General features: G+C 49.9%; 1 protein-coding gene across 3 annotated transcripts in view; it reads left to right on the top strand.

Moving 5' to 3' along the window:
• Positions 1-5,580: 5,580 nt before the first annotated feature.
• Positions 5,581-21,738, top strand: part of CCDC13 (coiled-coil domain containing 13) — a 45,423-nt gene continuing 29,265 nt past the window's right edge. For all 3 annotated transcript variants that reach the window (XM_056129556.1, XM_056129555.1, XM_056129554.1), the window contains exons 1-5: positions 5,581-5,654; positions 15,146-15,372; positions 17,346-17,494; positions 18,027-18,169; positions 19,776-19,850. In XM_056129556.1, coding sequence (XP_055985531.1) covers positions 15,149-15,372; positions 17,346-17,494; positions 18,027-18,169; positions 19,776-19,850 — 591 coding nt within the window. In that variant the 5' untranslated portion in view covers positions 5,581-5,654; positions 15,146-15,148. The remainder of the gene's footprint in view (positions 5,655-15,145; positions 15,373-17,345; positions 17,495-18,026; positions 18,170-19,775; positions 19,851-21,738) is intronic.

Genomic DNA, 21,738 nt, shown 5'->3' with positions numbered 1-21,738 from the left:
AGAGCCCTGGTCGGGGCGGGGAGGAAAACTCTCCCCTTGAGGAGATTTCCATGAGGAACATATAAATCTAACTCTTATCTCAATATCTAGTAGAATGAGGAAAAAAGCTGAGTTCACATGAGGAATTTTAAAAGTTACTCTGATTACCTTAGTGGAATCTGTTACACAGTATGTATAAGCTCTTAAGATGGAGTGAGGAAGCGAGAAAGGAAACCAGATATGCCCCAAGGCTGACTGGATTGCCATTTTCTCAGAGAATGGTTTACCTGATATAAGGTAGTAGAAGAACCAGTACCCCTCATGCTCCTGGCTTTTATTATTAGAGGGTATTTTCACCTTGGGCTGGAGCAGTAGTGCAGCAGGTAGGGCGCTTGCCTTGCACATGGCCAACCCGGCCTACCAGAGTTCAGTTCCTTCGCCTTCGATTTCTCTGCCCCTCTCAGAGAGCCCGGCAAGCTACAGAGAGTATCTCACCTGCAAGGCAAAGCCAGCAAGCTCCCAAGTGACATATTCGATATGCCAAACACAGTAACAAGTATCACGTTGTTACTGCGCCCACTTGAGTAAATCGATGAACAACGGGAGGACAGTGACAGTGATTTTCAGCTTTGTCACTGAAATGAGGTAAAAGAAATAATTTGTCTTCAGCATGACAGAGGTTGGACGTTTACCTCTAAGTTTCAGTAGTGATAAATGATTCTAGAGTAGAGGCCAATACCCAATCATTGGTCCCATTAAGGAACTGGGAACAGGTCCTTTCAGTTTGGTCTTTTTCTTTTTTCCCCCCCCACTGTAATTTTAATTTTTTGGCTACACCCATTTATGCTCATGGCTTAACTCCTGGCTCTGTGCAGAGGGATCCCTCCTGGTGGGATTCAGGGGACTATATGAAGTGCCGGGGATTGAATGTAAGTCAGCCGTATGCAAGGGAAGTTCCCTGCCCACTGTACTATCTCTCTGGCCCCAGAATCCTATTTTTAAATCAGCTTATCTGCTTCCATACTTAGTGTCTTTCCCACCTGTGAGCCTGCCTAGCCTACCCATTTCTCCCAGGGATGCCCTCCTCCCACTCTTGTACTTTGCTTGGGCTCCTGCTCAGTTTCAGATTCTCCAATAAATCTTCCCCTTCTGCAGTTCATCACTAGTAAACCAGTCACCAGGTCCTGACAGGCATTTATAAGCACTCTCATTGCTTGGAATTGTCCTTTTTCTCTCCCTGTCATCACTACTTCAAACCTTACATCCTTCACTTACCTTGCATGCCACTTAGCTCCCCCAGTACCACTTCGGACTGTGTGGACCAAATACCAAAGCCTTTTGCTCACCACTGCCCCAGCACTTTCATGCTCTATGCCTTTCTTAATGTTCCCCCTCCTCATAGTCAATGCAGTGCACATCTTAAAGACCCAACCCCAAATCTACTTTTGGAAAGAAAAAAATTCTAGGTTACCACAAATCTGCCATTTTTTTCCAAATCTTGCCATAGTGTAAAATTTTAGTACATGCTCTGTTGTACTTTGTACAGTGCTTTGTTGTATAGAAGGTCCTCTAAAACTTTTCCAAACTGTTCAACATATTAATTACAGAGAAGAATACTCTGCTATATATGTACACCTTCTTGCATATATACCATTGAGTTTTAAGTAAGAAGGGGGGGTGTTGAAAATAGGGGTGGAGACACACTGGGTAAAGATTTCGAGACAGGCCTCCTTTCCACTGCCACAGATCTGCTACGTTCTTTTGCATCAGTAAGTTGAGTCATTTCCATGTTATACTTTTGGGGGCAGTTTCAAAGATTTCCCTCTGTCCTGTCAGCTGTTACTTAAATAATGAGCTACTGTGGTGATGATTCTGTTGAAGTTTCATTAAACGCCTTTCTGCTTCCTCTGCTGTACCATCATAGTTCTGGTAATAAACTTGAGATGTTTCGTGATCGCCTTAGAATTAAGTCTTCTCTCAAGGACTTAGAATTAAATATTCACGCCAATACTTAGATTCGTGTTCACTGTAGGACTAGATTGGGCACTGGAGCAGTCAGAAATAGTCTCCCACCCCCATTGCTCGTGTCTGGAAGTGTTTGGGGAAGGTTGGGAAATAGTGTTCTTAACTTTTATAGAGAATGATCTTCTACTACTGCCTTCTTGTAAGACGTAATTCCTCAAAGGGAAAGGAGGTTCCAGGTGAAAAACAGCCAAAAGCAACTGATTAGGCTTCTTTCCCTTATAATGCTGATAATACAATAGACCAGTATTAATAATTTCATTAATAGAATGAATGTCTATGTTTGGATGGCTCTGGGTTTCCAGCATGAATTTCTGGTAACCTGTTTTCTGGTCTGTGAAATGGTCAAGTATTTTTATATAATAAAATATAAAATGTATCTTCTTGGGAGCCTTGTTCAAATGTTTTTTTTTTTGGGGGGGTGGCACCACATTCAATGGTGCTCAGGTGCTCTAGGCTCTGTTGTGAGGAATCACTCCTGGTAGTGCTCAGAGGACTTTATATGGTGCTGTAAATTGAACACAGGTGGATCAATCCTGAGTCAGCTGTTATGCAAGAAAAGTACCATATCCCCTGTACTTTCTCTCTGGCCCTAAAATATTTTTAAATGTGTGTCTATGGGGCCAGAGAGATGGCTGAACAGACTGACCACAGGCAAAGCATGAGAGAGGTTCAGGTTTGATCCACAGTACCAGCCAGTCTCCTGCGTATTACCAGTTGTGGTCCCAAAAATGAAATAAAATGTGAGTGCACTATCCCCTTATGGAAGAGGATTTGTACAATTTAGGCATCATCGTGCTGTATTTAAAAAACTAAACAGAAGCTCAAAAATAAAATTTAAGTGAGCAGTGTTGTATGTGAAAATAAAACTTAAATTACTTGCTTACAAAAGTTCCTTAGCTAGTTAACTGTGTTCCTAACTTTAGCAGTAAGGTAAAGTATAATTTACTCAAGGTCATACCTATCACTGAAAAATAGGAAGTAGGACTCAAATTTGGACTTTGAAACCCTTGGCTAAGTGTAAGGTAAAGGCCCTCCCGTTGATCGTCGATTTGCTCGAGCGGGCCCAGTAACGTCTCCGTTGGAGACTTTGTTGTTACTGTGTCTGGCATATCGAATACTCTCGGTAGCTTGCCGGGCTCTCCGAGAGGGGCGGAGGAATCGAACTCGGGTCGGCCATGTTGGCCGCGTGTAAGGCGAACGCCCTACCCGCTGTGCTATCGCTCCAGCCCAAGGCTAAGTGTAGAGTCTATTATGGAATGGAAGGCAGGTATAAAAAGTAATGCCTATTGAAGAAAGCCTGTTCTACCCTTTCTTCATTTCATTATATAAACACTCCCAATCTAGGTTCCAAATTCAGTCATACTAACTATAGTTACTTTATCATATATTTCATATGCAAAGTCTCTAGTCAATATTTGTTTAGGCCTTTATAAGAAGAAAGCTTAAGAGATCTTTACTTACTGACTGAAACAATAGTACAGTGAGTGGGTGTTTGCCTTGCATGCAGCTGTCCTGGGTTTGATCCCTGGCACTACATATGCTTCCTTGAAACTGCCAGGAGTAATACCTGAGCACAGGATCAGGAGTGTTGAGTACTATTGGGTGTGGGCCTCTGCAGCTTGCCAAAAAGAAAAAGGGTTCTTTACTATGGGAATGGTGAATTTAAAACTAATACACAAGTCATTGGGGACTTCATCAACAGGGCAAGAGCCAGTATCCATCACTGAGATGAGGTGACTCATCCTAGTGTTTTGAAAAACCTTGAGATGAGCCAAGAGTGAAATTGAGAAATATGAGAGAAATGGAGAGGTGGGAGGGGGCGGGGGGCACAATATAAAATATATCATCCTGTGCTGAAGGTTTGGAAAGGAATCAGGATAAAAATCATCACAGAAGTCCCTTGGAACTGAAGACTTTAATCTTGGCAGAACACTAAGTTTTTTAGTAAAATCAACATACAATGAGATCACTATATATACAAATAGGAACTATAACCAAAATGACTGTAACCAAAATGGTATGAAGCTAAAAACAAAATGTACTGAGGAAAGTCTGGAAGGGTAATGGCCAACAAAGAAAGGCCATGTCCACAGTGAGTTGGAGAAAGAACTGTTGCATTCAGAACCTTCCAGCAAGAAAGAACTTGGAACTTGTAGAAATGAGCAATAATTATTTATGTGGCCAACTCCCAATTGTGAAATGTATTAATAATGCTTAACCAAAAATATTTTAAGGCAGTTTGTCTCTGCTTTTGTGTTAGCATCTTTCTCACTGTTGCCTTAAAGACCATTTGATTCTGAGAAGAGAGGTACTATGTATATGCACCATAGTCCACTACTTCAAACTAGTAGCTTAGTCTTCTGATTTACATGTCAATCACAACTGGTGTCAGGAGACACTTGGCATATTTAACCAAATCAGATTTGGATTGCAAAATTAAGGACTGCAGGTGGAGAGTTCAGAAATGGAGCAAGCTCAGTAGAGCCTAGTTGTGTGCTACAGCAAAGCTTACTTCATTCTGAGGCAAAACCGCTAACTCTGTAATAGCACATGGCAACTGAAGAGCATGTCACTTTGCAAAAGTACTTTTCATGACCTCTTGATGATCTTGGTAGTAACACTAAGTATCTTGTTACTTTAAGAAGGGAGTTGAGATTTGTGACTCAGGTAACGTCAAAGAAGATCGGATATGGTTTTTGCCTTACTTGTGGCTGACCTAGGTTTGATTCCCATATGGTCCCTCCAGCCTGACAGGAGAGATACAAAGCCAAGAGTAAGCCCTGAGTACTGCCAGGTGTGACCTACTTAAAACCTAACAATAATAAAAGAATACGCAAGGACTTGGATGAATAGGTTATGTGGTATATGTTAATTCACGTATCTAACAATTTTGGAATGACATTTTGGGGAACAAAGCAGTTGTTACCAGGACTTAGGGAGGCAGAGGGAAGTGGGTGTGGTTATAAAAGCCCAACCAAAAGAATCCTTGTGATTACAGTATCCTGACTGGTATAAATGAAACTTACACGTGGACAAAAATATACACAAGCGTACAAAAAATAATAAATATTTTAAAAATCTGTATATTGGTAATAGTTCTTTATAAAATCTGCATAAATTAGGTAGATTGTAAAAGTGTCAATATTCTACCAGCTTTTGTTTTTGCAATTCCTGGATCTGACCCAGGACCTCATACATGTTCAACGGCTGAGCGATAGCCCGACCCTCACTGTCAGTATTCTGGTTGTATACGGTGGTCTTGCAAAATAATGGTTAGGTGCAAGTCTCTAGGATAAATGTGTTATGAGAGGGGAGGGAAAGCTATGAGCTATCTAACAATAACAAAGCCCTGAATAAATATTTGAAAGCTCCCTTAGCTCACCCCCAGATAGCCTGAACTTAATAGTGACTGTCGCCACCCTCCCAGCGCGCCCCCCAGCTTCCACAGTGCCTCCGACTGAGCCTTCTGCGCCTGCGTCACTTCCCAGCCTCCCGGTGCCCGCCCTCCCGGCCTCCGTAGCCGGGCGATGACGTCACGAAGCCGGCGTGGCCGGTTTCCCTGGTGACGGTTGCTGGGGCAGCGCGTGCGGGTGTCCAGCAGGAGTGACGGAGCCGCGGCGGCCGTAGAAGGGAGGAGCAGAGTGACCGCTGTAAGTGCGGGGAAGGGCGATAGGGCCGGCCGCTGGGGATTCCGGCCCGGAGCTGGATTGCACTCTCTGGCCGGAGCGCTGGTCCCCAGCCGGACGCCCTCTGCACGCCGGGGCCGGAGCACTCGCCTCCTCCACTCCCTCCAGCTCCGGACCTCCGCCCGCAGCGGCCCGCCTCCTCGCTCCCGGCCGGCGCCCGGCGCGCGGTGCAGGGGTTCGTTAGGCGCAACGGGGTGGGTCACCCGCCAGTCACTAAACTCGGAGTGACTCGGTTTCTTCTGAGCGACGCCCTCTTCTGGCCGCTGCTGGGAGCCCGCTCGCGCCGCGCTCGGGGTGCTGAGCGGGAACCACGCGGCCAGGCGGTATCCACCCCCCGGGACAGCCCCTTCCTCCCCGAGACCTGGAGCTATATTTCTTTTAGATTGGTTTTCAAGTTGTCAATTTCATAACAAACAAAAAAAGACAAAGCGCACCGCAAAATTAAGAGGAAAGAATAGCGTACCCCTTACTCTGCACTACACACGCTCAGCCTCGCTCCTGCCAACACCCGCAACCAGAGTGATCCGTTCATCACAACTGATGAGCCCGTGTTGCCACATCATAACTCCCCAAATCCACATTTTGCAGGAGGGCTCGGTATCGCTGTTGTGCATTATTTGCATCTGGATAAATGTATCATGAAATGGAACCCCTATCCTGGTGTCCTACTAAATATTTTTACTAACCTTGAAAATCCTGCGTGCTCCCATCTTCTCAACCCGCTCCCACCCTCGATAACCACAGACCTTTTAACTGTCACTGTGGGTTTTTCTTTTCCAGAATATCATATAACAATACAGTATGAGGCCTGAGGCAGGCAGGGCACTTGTCTTGCACGTGGCCAGCCTGAATCTGTTCCCTAGAACCCCTTATAGTCCACCGAGCCCCTTCAATTTTCATTGGAGAAAATTAACAAGTCAGGAAAAAGTGCATATTGTTGAGTGAAGAAGCAGTCTTGAAAAGGCTTCTCTCTCTCTCTCTCTCTCTCTCTCTCTCTCTCTCTCTCTCTCTCTGTCTCCATATATGATGGATAACTTTTGGGGTCATACCTGGGGATGCTCAGGACTTACTCCTGGCTTTGTGCTCAGGGATCACGCCTGTCAGGGCTCTAGGGACCTTATGGAGTGCTAGAATCAAAACCAGATCAGTGTCATGAAAGGCAACCTCCCTCCCCACTGTGCTATCTCTCCAGCCCCAGGGACCATATGTTTATGTGCTCAACTACCGTTGGGCTCTTAAGTTGTTTCCAACCTTTGACTGAGTGAATAATGCTGCGTTGAATATGAAGGTGCAGGCATCTCTTCAGATTCGTGGCTTTGTATTCCTTATATGTTGGATTGTATGGTAATTCTATTTAAAATATTTAGAGCATTTTGAGTATTTTGATGTTGCATTTAAAATAATTATTCATTGGTTTTGGGTTATGCCTGGCAATGCTCAGGGTCTAGTCCTGGTTCTGTACTTGGGGGTTTTCTTCCAGTGGTGTTGGAATGTAGTGTATGTAAGTGTTGGGGATCAAACCTGGGCCTCCCACATTCAAAGCCTGCGCTGTAACTCTTGGAGCCATCTTCCTGGTCTCAAATTTTATATTTCAGTCTCATTATTATTAAAGGTAAAGGTAAAGGCCCTCCCGGTGTTCATCGATTTGCTCGAGCGGGCCCAGTAACGTCTCCATTGGAGACTTTGTTGTTACTGTGTCTGGCATATCGAATACGTCACGGGGAGCTTGCCAGGCTCTGCCGTGTGGGCGAGATACTCTCGGTAGCTTGTCGGGCTGGAGCGATAGCACTGTGGTAGGGCATTTGCCTTGCATGCAGCCAACATGGCCGACCCAAGTTCGATCCCTCCGCTCCTTATTATTATTATTATTATTATTATTATTATTATTATTATTTAGAAGTAGATGTAAGAGGAGTAGAAGATTTATTTTTTTAATTATTTATTTTTCCTTTTTGGGTCATACCAGGCGATGCTCAGGGATTACTCCTGGCAGTGCTCAGGTAACCATATGGGATGCCAGGGATTGAATCCCGGTCAGCGTTATACAAGGCAAACACCCTACCCGCTGTACTATCACTCCAGCCCCTAGGAGTGAGTTGGTTTTGTGGTATGATTGTCCATTCTTTAGGAGATTCTGAGTTTGTTTGGTCGTACCTTTCTAATCTACAGCAATGACTTTTTCTCTCCCACTGCCAGAAGTAGCAGGTGACTGGCCTCTGATCTTCACAGGACCATCCGGTAGTGCCCCAGAAATAAAATTCACTCCCTCTTGGGAGCACTTGCCTAGGTCTAAACCACCTGCAGTTTTTAAACTCTCCAGCTAATAATGCAATCTGAGTGTCCAACAATTCATCAGTTACAGTTGCAAATGTTTTCACTGGCACTAGCTGCAAACCTCACAGGGAGGCTTCTGCTCCAGGGCATGGTTCTGTCTTCACCTGTCTCTTCAGTTATTCAGCAGCTTGTGACCTCAGATCACTGCTGGATCTAAGCTCCACTCATTTCCAGTTGTTGATTTTCTGTTTGTTCCCTTTCATTTCTTGTTATGAGGCTATGTGACACAGTTTCTAAACTCTGCAGGTTGGATATTCTTTTCAGCCTTACTGTGGCAACCCTCTGTCCTTCTGCTGATTCTGCCTACATCTAGAGCAAGTGACCGGACCTTGGTCATGCCCCAGAACACCATACATAGAAAGCATCTGTGTTAAGTGAGATTTTCTTTTAAAAAAGAGATTGTGGTTAAAGCCTGTGTTACAATGACTTTGACTCGTCTATTCACAGAGATACAGCAGCATGCTCTCAAGGATGGTTGGACCTGATTCATTCATTTGTTCCAGAAATATTTACTGCTCACCTACTGTGTGCCAAGTGCTGTACCTTATTTGTAGAAGAGCTTTAAATTAAGTGTATTTAAATGTATGCACTTACCCAAGAACTTATCTACATACTAGTGGGAGAAGGTAGATAATGCAGAATGCAGTGGGAAAAAGTGAATGTGGGAAGGGAGGGGTGCTTGTAGGATGGGAGTTGGGGAAGGGATTGGAGTATTAGAGAGAGGGACCAGGGGTTGTCTCCCTGAGAGGATGCATTTTAAGTACACATGTAGCCTAGGACAGGGAATGACTATGAATACCTAAAATATTCCAGGGAAAGGAACAGCCAATATATAAAACTGTGACTTTTAGGGGTGGGGAGATTGCTCCAAAGACAGCTCCAAGCTATGGTTTGCATGCAGGAGGCCAGGGTTCAGTGCCCAGTACCACATAGTTTTCTGAGCACTGAGCTAGGAATAACCCTGGCATTGCAGATATAGCTCCAAAACAGAACAGAAGGGCTACAAGTACTGAAGCTTCCATCATAATGAAAGATGGGTTAGGAAGTTTGGCTCGTGTTAACACACATAAGATGACTAGGGTTGATATGTTCAGCACAGTGTGTGGGATAGGGCAGATGCAGGGAAATGAGTTAGGGATTGACCTGAGTAGGACACAGCATTCCTTGGTCTAGGGTAGTGTTTCCCAAAGTGGCAACATTCCCCAAGGAGTGTTGGAATATCCAGGAGCTTTTGTTCAATGGGCTTCTTTCTCTTTGGTTAAAGTCTAGAGCCAGAGAGATAGTACAGGGCTTAAGGCTGACCCAGGTTTAATCCCCAGTGCTCCTTTGGTCTCCTGAGCATCACCATGAATGATCTCTGAGCCCAGCTGGATACAGCCCTCAAAAATTAAATTAAAAATAAAAGAAGGTAGTTTTTCGAAGAGGCTCTGAATTCTTCCCCCCTCCCCTGCCCCCAGGAAAGGGCAGTAGCCAATTAATCTAGGAATATTTGGACTAGAGGAATAAAATTAAGAAGTGGGAAGTGTTCAGGTGCTGGACATATTCTGAAGGTAGGTGAACAGAATGTGCTAATGCATTGGTGTGTGGGATGAACATTAGAGTACCACAGGGCCTTTGTACTTGCTGCTGTCTTTCTATCCCGGATGCTTTTCTTCAACTTAATTCTGCGTGTACTGCAGATGTCAGCTTACTTGTTTTGAGATACTCTCTTGGGTTTCCCAGACCATGTCAGACTCGCTGATAGTAGCCCTTAGCACTATGTGGCTCTCCTTCAGTGCATCACTATGTTTTTTGTTTGTTTGTTTGTTTGTTTGTTTTGTTTTTGAGTCAGACTCTTGCAGTACTCAGAGCTTGGTTCTGCACTCAGGGATCACTCCTGGCAGTGCTCGAGAGACCATATTATGTGGTGCTGGGAATTGAGCCTGGGTTGACCATGTGCAAAGCAAACACCATATCCACTGTACTATTGCTCTATCACCCACAATGATGTTTCTTGTTTATTATTATGTACATTTTATTTGGAGATCACATCCAGCTGTACTCAGGGATTACTGCTGACTCTATACTCGGGGATCATTTCTGGTGGTGCTTGGAAGATATATGGGATGCAGGGTATCAAACCTGGGTTGGCCATGTACAAGGCAAGCACCCTACTCACTGTACCATCCTTCCAGCCCTATCTTTATTTATGTATATGCTCATTTGAGCAAAGTCTGTCACCTCCACCACACTAAGCATTCCGTAAGGACAGAGCTCCATCTGTGGCGCTCTGTGCCAGGCCAATAAATCTTTTCCGAGGGCGTCTTTGTTTCATGAGCCAATGACCCTCAGTTGAGCACCACTGGTACTGTTGGTTCTAGGGTCAAAATTGCTCTTGTGATCTTTGTTCGTTCATTGGTGGCCCAGATGGTAATTCAGCACCTGCTGTGCACACATGCTGGAGAGTGACAGTTTCTGCCATCGGCGCATGTGGAAAGGGACAGGTTCCCATCAATTATTTGGACCCTCCAGCTGAAAGTACATTTGATTGGATGTCCATCACAGTGTCATGGAATAGTTGGGAATCAGAGAGGAGGCACCCAGGTACACTTTGAAAAAAGTCTCACTTTAACATTTATGACAACGTGGTTTGTCTTTGTTTGTTTGATTGATTGTATGACTGTAGTTTTAAGAAGCGAAAGTTTCCTTTCTGGTTCCTGGACCTCAGCATAGCCATGGAGAACCATGTTCTGGGTCAAGGATGAGCCCTATCAGGCAACTACCTGAGCTTTCTAGGAAGATGGGGAGAGTATGCTCAGGTGAACTGCTCAAAGGGTCCAGGCCGGTCCTCCCATACCCCCAACCTCATTCCTGCCCCAGGCCTCTGGCCTGGTCCTTGCCCCTGTCTTGCCTTTGCTCAGACCCATCTGTCTTCACATCTGTCTTCACATCATCCGTTCAGTGATGTCCCCTCGCCTGTCTGCTCCTAGCCGTCTCTTCTGCCCTCCTCCCCTTCCATCTTCCCACCCTGTACCCTTTCCCCACACTCCTATCTTACTGCCACACTCAGCACCTGAGGTGCTGGCCAGGCTGCTTGCAGGGCCCCAGACCCACTCAGTCCTTGGTCTGCCTGTCACATCGATGCACAAAGGTCAGGGAATCCCAGCCCGTCCAGTGCTCCTCGACCAGCCCCACCATCTCCCCAGCCATGCCAGCCCAAACTCCCCAGATACCCACCCTTCCACCCCACACCCACATCTGTGCCTTCCCTGCCCACTTGATCCCTCCCACTAAATACCAGTGTCTCCTCTCACCCTGTCCCACTGCCACAGCCTTGGCTTGGGACCATATTTCTTCCCTGAATTATTGGGCCACCTAGACCCTCGCCTCTAGCATCACAGAATGTCAGTACCGCAGGATGGAGGTCAGAAAAGACCTCTCCATTCCCCCCCAACCCAGATCCTCCCCAGCCCTCTGCCCTGCCCTCGGGCTATGCCCACCCTCTGTGCCCTACCCTCATGATTTTTTCTGCAGGTGCCCTTCTAGCAGGAAGACCCTCTGCGCCCCACAGGCTTCTTCTGGGCTCCCCAGTCCACCTCTCCGAGCACCTTTACCCCCTGATCTCAGACCTGGTGTTAAGTCTGAGTTTCAGTCACGGAGAGACCAAGTCCACACACGATAATGCAAAAGCAATGGCACTTTATTGCTAGCTCGAGCTAGGGTCCAAGTCTCATCCAACACAGTGAAGTCTTGACAAGAACCCAGACTCCAAAGCACAAGCCATTTATATAGGAAGCAAGCACTATGGCAACAGTGATCAGGCAACAGTTAAGCAATAGTTTCCAGTAACAGTAACAGGTTTATGGTTACATAAGCTCCTCATTCCTTAGGGTTAACAAAAGATAATTTCTGAGGCATTTTAACTGGGGCATAGTGATTGATTGAGCCCATTTATTTGGGCCCAGGAACTTACCAGGCTGGTTCAGGTTGGCTAGTTACAGACTGTTTCATTGCTGGGAAACTGAATCTGTTTCAGTCCCAGGAACTGAACTTGAGGTCTTTCTGATTTTACTGATTTCTGCACCTGTCATGGCATCAGTTTTGCCCTTATACTGGTTCCTCATTACACTCATGAGGGAAGCTTTGCAGAGACACGGTGCCCCATCGGCGTGCCCAAGTGCCCGGCCCAGTGAGACTGCGGGTGTCTTGCCTTCTACTGTCATCTCAGTCTGGAGAGGGCCGGTGACACCCCATCTCATATAACGAGAAAGAGACCAAGAACTGAACCAAAGGTGCAGCCGTGTGCCAGACACGAGTTCACACACTCCCTGCAGCAGCTGTGCACCCGCCTCACACACAAGGAGTTGAGGAAACGAGCAGGTGCCAGTGTGCATTCAGGGACTCTGATCCCCACCACTTCAGGCCCACATAAAGCAGTCGAGAAGGAAGAAGGCTTTACAAGTGACTCTTGTCGTTTATCTGGTCCTTTTCTCATTCATTCATCCTTTCATCCATGAACGGAGCCTACATTCATTCATTCATTCGACTATTAATGAAAACTATTCTGTTTTGATTTGGTTTTGCTGGTTTAACACCCAGCAAAGCTCAGGGGTTACTCCTGACTCCGTGCTCAGAAGGCACTCCTGGTGCACAAGGGACCATATGGGATGCCAGGGATCAAACGTGTGTGTGTGTGTGTGTGTGTGTGTGTGTGTGTGTGAGATTGTATGTGTACACACACACGTGTGGTGGGGATTTAATCACCAGTGCATGGCTGATGCCTGTGTGTCTCCCACCCCTCCTGGGGTCAGATCACAGGGCAAAGGGGAGAAGAGAGGAACCCAAAGTCTTACTTGTAAAGCCTTTTTTTTTTTTTAATCATAGGCTCTCTGGAGGGGCCCCATTACCCAGAGTGAAGAAAGACTCTTGTGTCAGGGATATTCTAACAGCTTAGAGGTTATTGCCGAGGAGGAGGCCAAGGGATGAAGCTTTCTGGGAATGTGCAGGACTCGCTAAGCTCCTCTCAGGCCAGGCTGCAGGTTTGGTCCCTGCAGGTGCCTTAGTCACCTGGGCAGCACAGGCCGCTCGGTTCCGGTCTCCACTGGGAGGGAAATGTGACTGGGTTCTCTTGGGGTGGGGCAGGCATTGGTGATTTTAGATAGTTTTGCTTGATATTGAAGCAGTTTAGCTATTTATCCAAAGCACAGATGCAACAACACTGAAAACGTGGGATCTAAGCTGCAACCACTGAACTTTGTGTAAGTGGCAGGTGGGGTGGGGTGGGGGATGGGGTGGAGGATGGAGAGAGGGGTGAAGTATGGGAGCAATAGTGGAGGGAAGTTGCGCTTGTGGTAGGATTGTTGTTGAATACATAAAACTCAACTATCAATAACTTTGTAAATCAGTTTTTATAACACGCTTGGATGAGCCTCACACATAAAGGAACCGGCAGAGGAACCCAGGTACCGGCAGAGGAACAAAGGCACGCAGGTCCCGGGGCTGAGATCTCCAAGCCTGCTCAGATCAGGGCTGAGCATCCTCCACCCAGATCCTCCATCTTTCAGTAGGCAGGGGTCAACACCCACAAACTTGCCCCCCTCCTTCCCCGCCAGTGCTGTGTAATCCCATCAACAGCCAAGACCCAGAGACTATAAAACCCAGCTCCCAGACATCTTATTATCTCATTCTTACTTTGGACAACCTGGCAGGCTACTGAATGTGACCTGCCCACATGGCAGAGTCTGGTAGACTCCCCGTGGCGTACCCAATATGCCAAATACCAGTAACAGTGATGGGTCTCATTCTCCTAACCCTGAAAGATCCTTAACTATGGCACTTTTTAAAATCTCAGGGCTAGGACGAAGGAGACGTTACTGGTGCCTGCTCGAGGCAATCAACGAACAACAGGATGATCGTGATCGTGATGTGTATTAACATATATATACATATACATATATGTGTATACACACACACATATATAACCACTGAAAGAAGCCTAGAGTGATAGTACAGTGGGTAGGGCATCTGCCTTGCACAGGTCTGCGTCAGGTTTTGTCCTTGGCACCCTATGTGGTTCCCAAGCCCCTCGAGGAGTGATCCCTGAGTGCAGAGCGAGGAGATAGCTCTGAGCACTACTAGTGTGATCAGAAAAAAAATAAATAAAAAGAAGAACCACTGTGGGGCTAGAGCAATAGCACAGCGGGTAGGGCATTTGCCTTGCATGCAGCCGACCCGGGTTCAATTCCCAGGATCCCATAGGGTCTCCTGAGCACTGCCAGGGCTACTTCCTGAGTGCAAAGCCAGGAGTAACCCCTGTGCATCGCCAGGTGTGACCCAAAAAGAAAAAAGAAGAACCGCTGAGAATAGACTAACTCTAGAACACTGCCCCACCCTCACCCCCCTCCATACATGCCCACAAAACCCAGGGTATCTGTTGGAGATAGAGTGGAAAAGCGTGGATGGAGCAGCAACAGGTGCATGGGGCAGGGGGGGAGTTCTCCCTAGAGGGTCCTGCATATGCTGGGCCTGGGGGAACCTGCAAGCATTGGGACAAAGGAGCCAGATGATATAATTGGCTAGAACTTGGTGTTATGGAGGGAAAACGGGCTGGGAAGGCAGATGGTGGCCAGATCCCCCAAAGCCTTTAATGCCTGCGGACTTGTTTTGGTGGGCTAAGAAGCATCTATAGAAGGGCGCATCAGGCAGTGCAGTGTACTCAGAGAACAAGGCCCCAGCAAGGGAGGATGGACTGTGAGCCGGGAAGGCCAGGCCAGTTGATGTTTAGAGTGGCAGCAGCTGGTGTAGGTGGGTTGGGGAACAGAACCCTGCATCAGTCATTCACCGAATAATTATTTTCTCATTCCTGCTCCAGACTGGGCCCTGTTAGGGCCTGCTACAGGGATGGGGACTGGCAGGGAAGGAGAGGGGTAAGTGGGGCAAGCGACTGACAGATGCATAATGTGTCGGATGGTGCGGAGTAATAGAGAGAAAGGTAAAATGGGAAGGAAAATGACATTTCATACAGACATGCATGCAGACCGAATCAGGGAGCCCCTGGACTGACGATGTGACCACACTTTTTGGAGTTGGGCTCAACTCAGGCTTTTTGTCCCCCCTCCCCCTTCCCTGTCCCGACCCCCCAGAATATGATGGGGACGGACGAGATGGCGCAGGACACTCTGCGGCTGCAGTTCAAGGCCATGCAGGAGATGCAGCAGAGAAGGCTACAGAAGCAGATGGAGAAGCAGAGGGACAAGGAGCTGAGCCTCAAGACCATCGTGGAGGACCAGAAGGAGCCCGTGGGGATGTCTGCCGGCCTCAGCGTTCTCCAAGCCAGGGAGCAGAGTTCACTCAGCAGCTTCCAGCAGAGGTAAAGCAACGCAGGTCTGGACTCTCCTGAGAGCATGGCCGCATGTCCGAGTTCCCCAGGCACTGGCTGACTGGTTCCCATGCTCACAGGTGACCACTGCATCCATTTCACCAGGATTGTTTCCCCTGTTCCCATCACTAAGCCACACATAAGCATGCCTGCTACCAGAAGCTCTGAACGGGTCCCTTGCTTTGTTACTGACAGTGAAAGAAATGAAGGTGTCCAGTAGCTCCCCCCTTTTTCTCTCAATTGGATGCTGCTACCCAGATACACCTTCCTTTAGGTAGGCTATCAAGGCAGGGATGTATTATTGATAGAAAATTCTCTGCCATCATCCTAGTTAAATATCACACCAGCTGGGCTGTCTCTTTGCTTGTTTCACCCAGGATCAGTTTTCTCCATCTCTGAATTCTACTTCCTACGGTTTGTCAATTTTTCAAAATGTTCTCCTAAGGGGGGAAAAAAAGGCTAATTGTGGAAAAAAAATTAAGCTTCCTCTATGGTTGAAGAAATTCACATGGTTTCTACATAATTAATCTAGGTTAACCCCAGACCTAGTTCCCAGAGATCTTTGCTCAAATCAGAGCAACTAGGATTGGTGGAAACGTGAACTTACTGATGGAATAATAACAATACCAGCAACAATAATAAGAGCGGTTAACTAGTAATTATTGTTACCTGAACTGCTGTAACTTTTCTGAGCAGCTGTACCTGGGGACTGTGTTCAGCACAGGCTCAACACAGGACTATGTGCTGAGTTCCAAGTTCCTCAGGAACTTTCCCAGGTGGGTTCAGGTTGGCTACTTGCACATTGTTTCATTGCTGTGAAACCGAGACTGTTTCAGTTCTAGGAGGCCTAGCTGATTTTGCTGGTCTGTGCTGCCTGCCATGGTATCAGTTTTGCCCTTACATTGAATAGTAAAGAGATGATGGAGCCCCCAGTCATGTGTCTTTCATGAAAAGGGCCTCGCAAGGCAACTCATCATGTACATAAGCAGTCTCCTGCTCTGGTTTCCTGATGCAGTGCATCATTTCATAAAAATACATGCTTCATGCATTATAAATTCTCTTGTTCTGATTTCCTCTTAACCTCCAAATCATTTAGGAATGTGTTTTTTGTTTGTTTTGTTTTGGTTTGGTTTGGTTTTTGGGTCACACCCGGCTGTGCTCAGGGATTATTCCTGGCTCTTCGCTCAGGAACTATTCCTGCAGTGCTCGGGGAACCATATGGGATCCCAGGGATAGAACCCAGGTCAGCCACATGCAAGGCAAATGCCCTACCCACCATACTATCTCTCTGGTCTGGAATGTCTAAATCATATGATGGATTTGAGAGCGATAGCACAGCGGTAGGGCATTCGCCTTGAGTGCATCCGGCCCGGCTGAGCCAGGTTCAATTCCTCCGCCCCTCTCAGAGAGCATGGAAAGCTACCGAGAGTATCTCACCCACACAGCAAAGCCTGGTAAAGCGTGACGTATTCGATATGCCAAACACAGTAACAAGTCTCACACTGGAGACGTTACTGGGCCCACTCAAGCAAATCGATGAACAACGAGAGGACAGTGCTACAGGGCTATAGTCACCTTTTTAGTATTGATTCCTAAGGTTAGCCAATTCCTATGTAAGTAACGTGGTTGGTATGGTGTCCACTCAGTAGAACTGACTGGGCTCAGCTCTGTGACCTCTGGTTGAGTGCATTTCGATGCATAATCCATAGGTTCTTGGAAGGAGTCTGTATTCTCAGGGGGAGTTTACATCACTGCTGGTGTAAACTTAGCAAAACATATTTCAACCCTTTCTCCTTTCCCTTGCTTATGGGCACATGTTCCTGCTGGGTCACTCTGCTTTGTTAACAGCTGCGAGTCTCCTGTTGTTGCTTTGTGCAGACCCATCTGTATTTCCCAGTACCTTGTCCAGGGCCTCAGCCCTGCCCCCTCCATTCCTGTGATTCCGCCTTGCCTTCACTTTACAGGGTGTTTGAAGACGAGATTCAACAGCTTCGCGATCAGCTCAGAGAAACAGCGGATGAGAATGGACGGCTGTATAAGCTGCTGAAGGAACGGGACTTTGAAATCAAGCACCTCAAAAAGAAAATAGAGGAGGACAGATTTGCTTTCACAGGTGGCCCCTCCGTTATTCCGGGGGTCGCTGCCCTGGGGCTAGCCCAGCTTCCATGGGGTCTGCGGGGCAGGGTGGGCATCATGCTCCAGCGTTCAGGGCCCAGGGTCAGCTGTGGCCACCTGGTTCCCGGGGGCCTGGAAATGAGGGAGTGGGGGAGGGGGAAGAGCTCCACACAGGGCAGAGAAAGAACAGGGCAGTGGGACAGCCCAGCTGGACTGTGACAGGGGCTCCTTGATGCCTGCCATGTGCTCAGTGGGCCAGCAGGGACTCTCACGACCTGGTGCTCTGCTCGACATTTGTGTTGCGCACAGTGGTGTTGCAGTCGGGGAGAGAGTCCAGGCCTTTCTGACGTCCCCGCCATAGCTGCTCCAGGGAGGTAGATGAGGCAAGGAGTCAGTTGTCCCAGGAGGCTTCTGGGGACCCCGTGTCGAGAGTGGGCCCTGGCCTTTCCGTTCTGGGATGGCCCCCTGGGACTTTTTGCTCTGCGGGTATGGGCATGACCGAAGCCCTTCACCGGTTCCTATCCTTTCAGGGACGGCCGGTGTTGCTGGGGATGTGATCGCCACAAAAATCGTGGAGCTGTCCAAGAGGAACAGGATGCTGATGGCCGAGTCCGAGGGTGCCAAGAGCAGAGTGAAGCAGCTGAACCATCGCATCCAGGAGCTGGAGCGGGAAGTGAGGGGCCTAGGGCACAACCCCCTCTGGAGGGGACCCCCGGGCCCTGGGCCCCCCTCCCAGAGAGGGAGCCATGCTTAGGTGCTCTGGGTCCTTCTGAAGGGCCCCGCGGGTCAGGGTTTGTGGCGAGTGCCTCTGTCTTTCTTGCTTCCCAAGCTGGGTTGCAGGGGCCACCCAGAGAGAGGCCCCCCATCCCCCCTCATCCCCCCAGGGTTAGAGCTGGGCCTTGGAGCCCCACTGCCCGGGTGAGTACCTCAGATCCATCCCTCACCTGCTCACGTCTTTGAGCAAATTGTACGTTTTCTGTGCCTCAGTTCCCTCTGTCCGTCCCATGGCAGTAACACGGGTATCCTCCCCAGAGACTCTTCGAGATTTGCGTCACGTCAGAGGAAAGTGAACTTTGTTCATGTTAAGGAGTGCTCAGAATAGCGCCTGGCGCTATTTGTGACTCTATTTGTCACCATTGTGACAACTGACTCCTTGCTTCATCTGCCTTCCTGGAGCAGCTCTGGCTGGGGCTCGAGAGAAGAGGCCTGCCACGGCCTGCCCCTATAGGCACGTTGTCACGTGCACTGTCTGTCTGTGGGAGAGGTGGACAGCCACCCTCGTCCTTGGGCCTTCCACTAGTGGGCCTCCCTTTCTCCCTCCTATTTTCTGCTGTTCCCCTCCCCATCTGTTCCCAGAGTCCCCCCAGCTAATCCCAGAGTCCCCCCAACTGATCCCGGAGTCCCCCTCCCGGCGGTTGGTCCTGTGGGAGCAGTTCATTGTGAGTGGGAGCGAACATGGCCTCTCCTGAAACTGCAGCCGGGGCTGAGTCTGGAAGAGGCTCAGGGCAGGCTCCGGCCACCCCACACGGGCACGTGACTTCCAAGTCGGCTGCTGTCTGGAATCTTCCTCCATCTTTGCTCAGGCTCTGAGTTGGGGCTTTATTCTGAACATGTGCTTGGAGAACCCCCCACCCCCACCCCAGGCTCCGGACCAGCCCTGGAGCAGCTTCAGTCTGGGCCTTGTCCTCAGGGCCTCTGAGAGTCGGGGTGGGCTTGGTGGGGGTGGGGGGAAGTCGGAAAGTGGGGCTGGGGCTTCCATGCAGATGGCCCAGCAGGAGCAAAGGCCCTGAGTGAGGATAAAGGTGCTGTGGCCAAAGCGGGCAAGACAGGTCAGAGACGGGGCCGGCGGTCCGTCCCGCCCTGGCAGACAGGAGGACGACCCTACCGTGAGGAACAACTGGGCAGCCAGTGGGGGTTAAGGTGGCTGTATCCAGGGGTGGGTGTGGCTCCCGGGCATTGAGCACCTGGGGCAGCGTTATCCACGGCACGGGGCTGTCCCCTCGTCCCTAACACGAAGCCCCTTGTTCCATTCCTCACCACATGCAAGGCACCTATGCCTACCCGGGCACCCAGGCCCCATCTGCAGCCCCGGGTTGGTTGCCCAGGGTCACGCCCACCTACTCCCACTAGCGTGGCTATTGTGGTCTGCCCATCCACGAAAGGTCCCTCTCACGAAGGACAACCTTCCCCCCCATCCGTAACCTGGTGCCCAGTGGCAGACCCCCGGGGCACCCCTCACCCCCTAGAATGGAAGGGTGAGACCTGGTTTGCCTTTCCAGCTGCAGATGGTTCCAGCCAAGGCGCCGGCAAAGGGTGGCAAGTCTCCGAAGGCGCAGCTGGGAGACAGGATCTTGGTATGGACTCCTTTCCGCGTGGGCCGTGTGTGGGGCGCCAGGGCGGGGGCCTCTCTCCAGGGCCCACGCCCACCTCTCTGCAGGTCCTCTCCCCCCTGGCAGCACCCTCAGAAGGAGGAAGTGGTGACTGAGGCCAGTGACTGTCCCATCAGCAAAAGAAAAAAAAATAGACAAAAAGGGCCAAACTGCAAACAAGCAAGAGAGACTGGCCTGAGGACCCCTGTTCAGTGCTCCCTGTGAGGCCGGTGCCAGTCCTGTCCTGTGAATGCTAGGTTGTGGGGCGGGGTGGGCTCGGAGGGGCTCAGCCCTTGCAGGGGCTCTTCAGGCCTGTCCTGGCTCCAGGGAACACTGCCAAGCTGCTCCAGAGTCACTCCGACTGTGGAGTCCCCCGTGGCCCTGACGCATGCTGCCCTGGGTGGGCAGGCAGCCACTTATGCAGACCCCCAAAGATGTGCTGATCCCTTTGACCAGAGATCCAAAGACAGGGCCCCATCCCCGGGGGCGCCGGGCTGGGGTGTCTTCCTGCGGGGAGCCCTCCAGGTCCCTGTTGGCTAGCATGTGGCCTAGAGCCCATGGAGGGGGAGCTGGGAGCTGGTCAGTGAGACTCATAGGCAGCCTCTGAGGGACCAGAGGACACTGGGCTGGGTCCCAGCTCATCAGGATCGTCCGTTCCCAGGGAACTTTGGACCCCAGGGAGCACCAAAGCACGCCTCCCTCATGGCCAACTGTGGGCACCCACCTGTGTCTGCTCAGGCCCCACACACCAGGGCACACCCCGGGGAGCGGCCCAGTGCCCCCCACAGGGGCCTCAGAGGCCTGGCATGAGCTTGCTTCTTCTCATCGTTCCTCACAGGAAAAAACAGCTCACCCCAGCATCCCACAAAGCCGGTGGTATTTCACCCGGGGGAGAAACAGCTCCGGAATGGGGCTGGCTGAGGAGCAGGGAATGGGGGACAGGAGGTGGGGGACATCTGCCAGGCGGGGAGGGCAGGGGCCGGGCCCTCAGTCAGCCTGGTGCCTATGGGGGCTCTTGCCAGCAGGGCCTCTGTCAGACCGCACCCCAAGACAGCACCCCGAATCTGCATTAACTCGGGGGGCTGGTGGGGCATACCCCGCTTCACAGGCGAACACTCGACCAGAGCTGGATGATGTGGTTCCAGTCTGTGGTCTCCTGCTCACGCTCCGAGCAGGTCTCATCTTCCACGGAGACTCCCACTGGGCGGGGCAGGGGGGGGCAGGGGTCTCACAGAGCCGAGGAGATGAGGGCCGAGAGGCGGGACTGCAGCAGCAGAGAAGGGTGGAAAGGCAGGTCTGTGCTCCCCTCTGCTCCCGCTCTGCTGTGGTGCCCACACTTGGATTTTGCGCCCTGGTGGTGATGACCAGACACAGGACAGACTCTGAGGCCGGGGCTGTGGGACCAGGGTCCAGCTCAGTCTTCTCTACCCAGGGGTTTCCACTGCGGTGCCTCTGCACCCACAGAACACCCCACACCCTGCTGTTGGGGTTTTTGTTTTTGTTTTGGGGTCCCACTCAGAGGTGCTCAGGGCTTGCTCCTGGCTCTGCCATCCTTCCTGTCGGGGCTCAGGGGACCACATGAAATAGCAGGGATCGAACCTAGATCGGCTGCGTACAAGGCAAACACCCTACCCACCATACTGTCTCTCCCCCCCTCACCTCCCCTCTGTGTTTGTGCCTCACTCTTGTTCCCAGAAGCTCTTGCCTTGCCCACTAAGGGGCCAGCAGGGACCCCCTACACACACACACACACACACACACACACACACACACACACACACACACACACTCTCTCTCCCCAGAGCCCAGCCCCTGGCCTCACCAGCAGCAGGGGTGCGATGTGGGGTGGGGGCCAGGGTCGTGGACCCCCTAA

This window comes from Sorex fumeus, unplaced genomic scaffold (assembly GCF_029834395.1).
Source record: "Sorex fumeus unplaced genomic scaffold, SorFum_2.1 ptg000072l, whole genome shotgun sequence".
In the NCBI taxonomy this organism is placed as follows: Eukaryota; Metazoa; Chordata; class Mammalia; order Eulipotyphla; family Soricidae; genus Sorex; species Sorex fumeus.
This window is presented reverse-complemented; position numbering and strand designations above follow the sequence as displayed.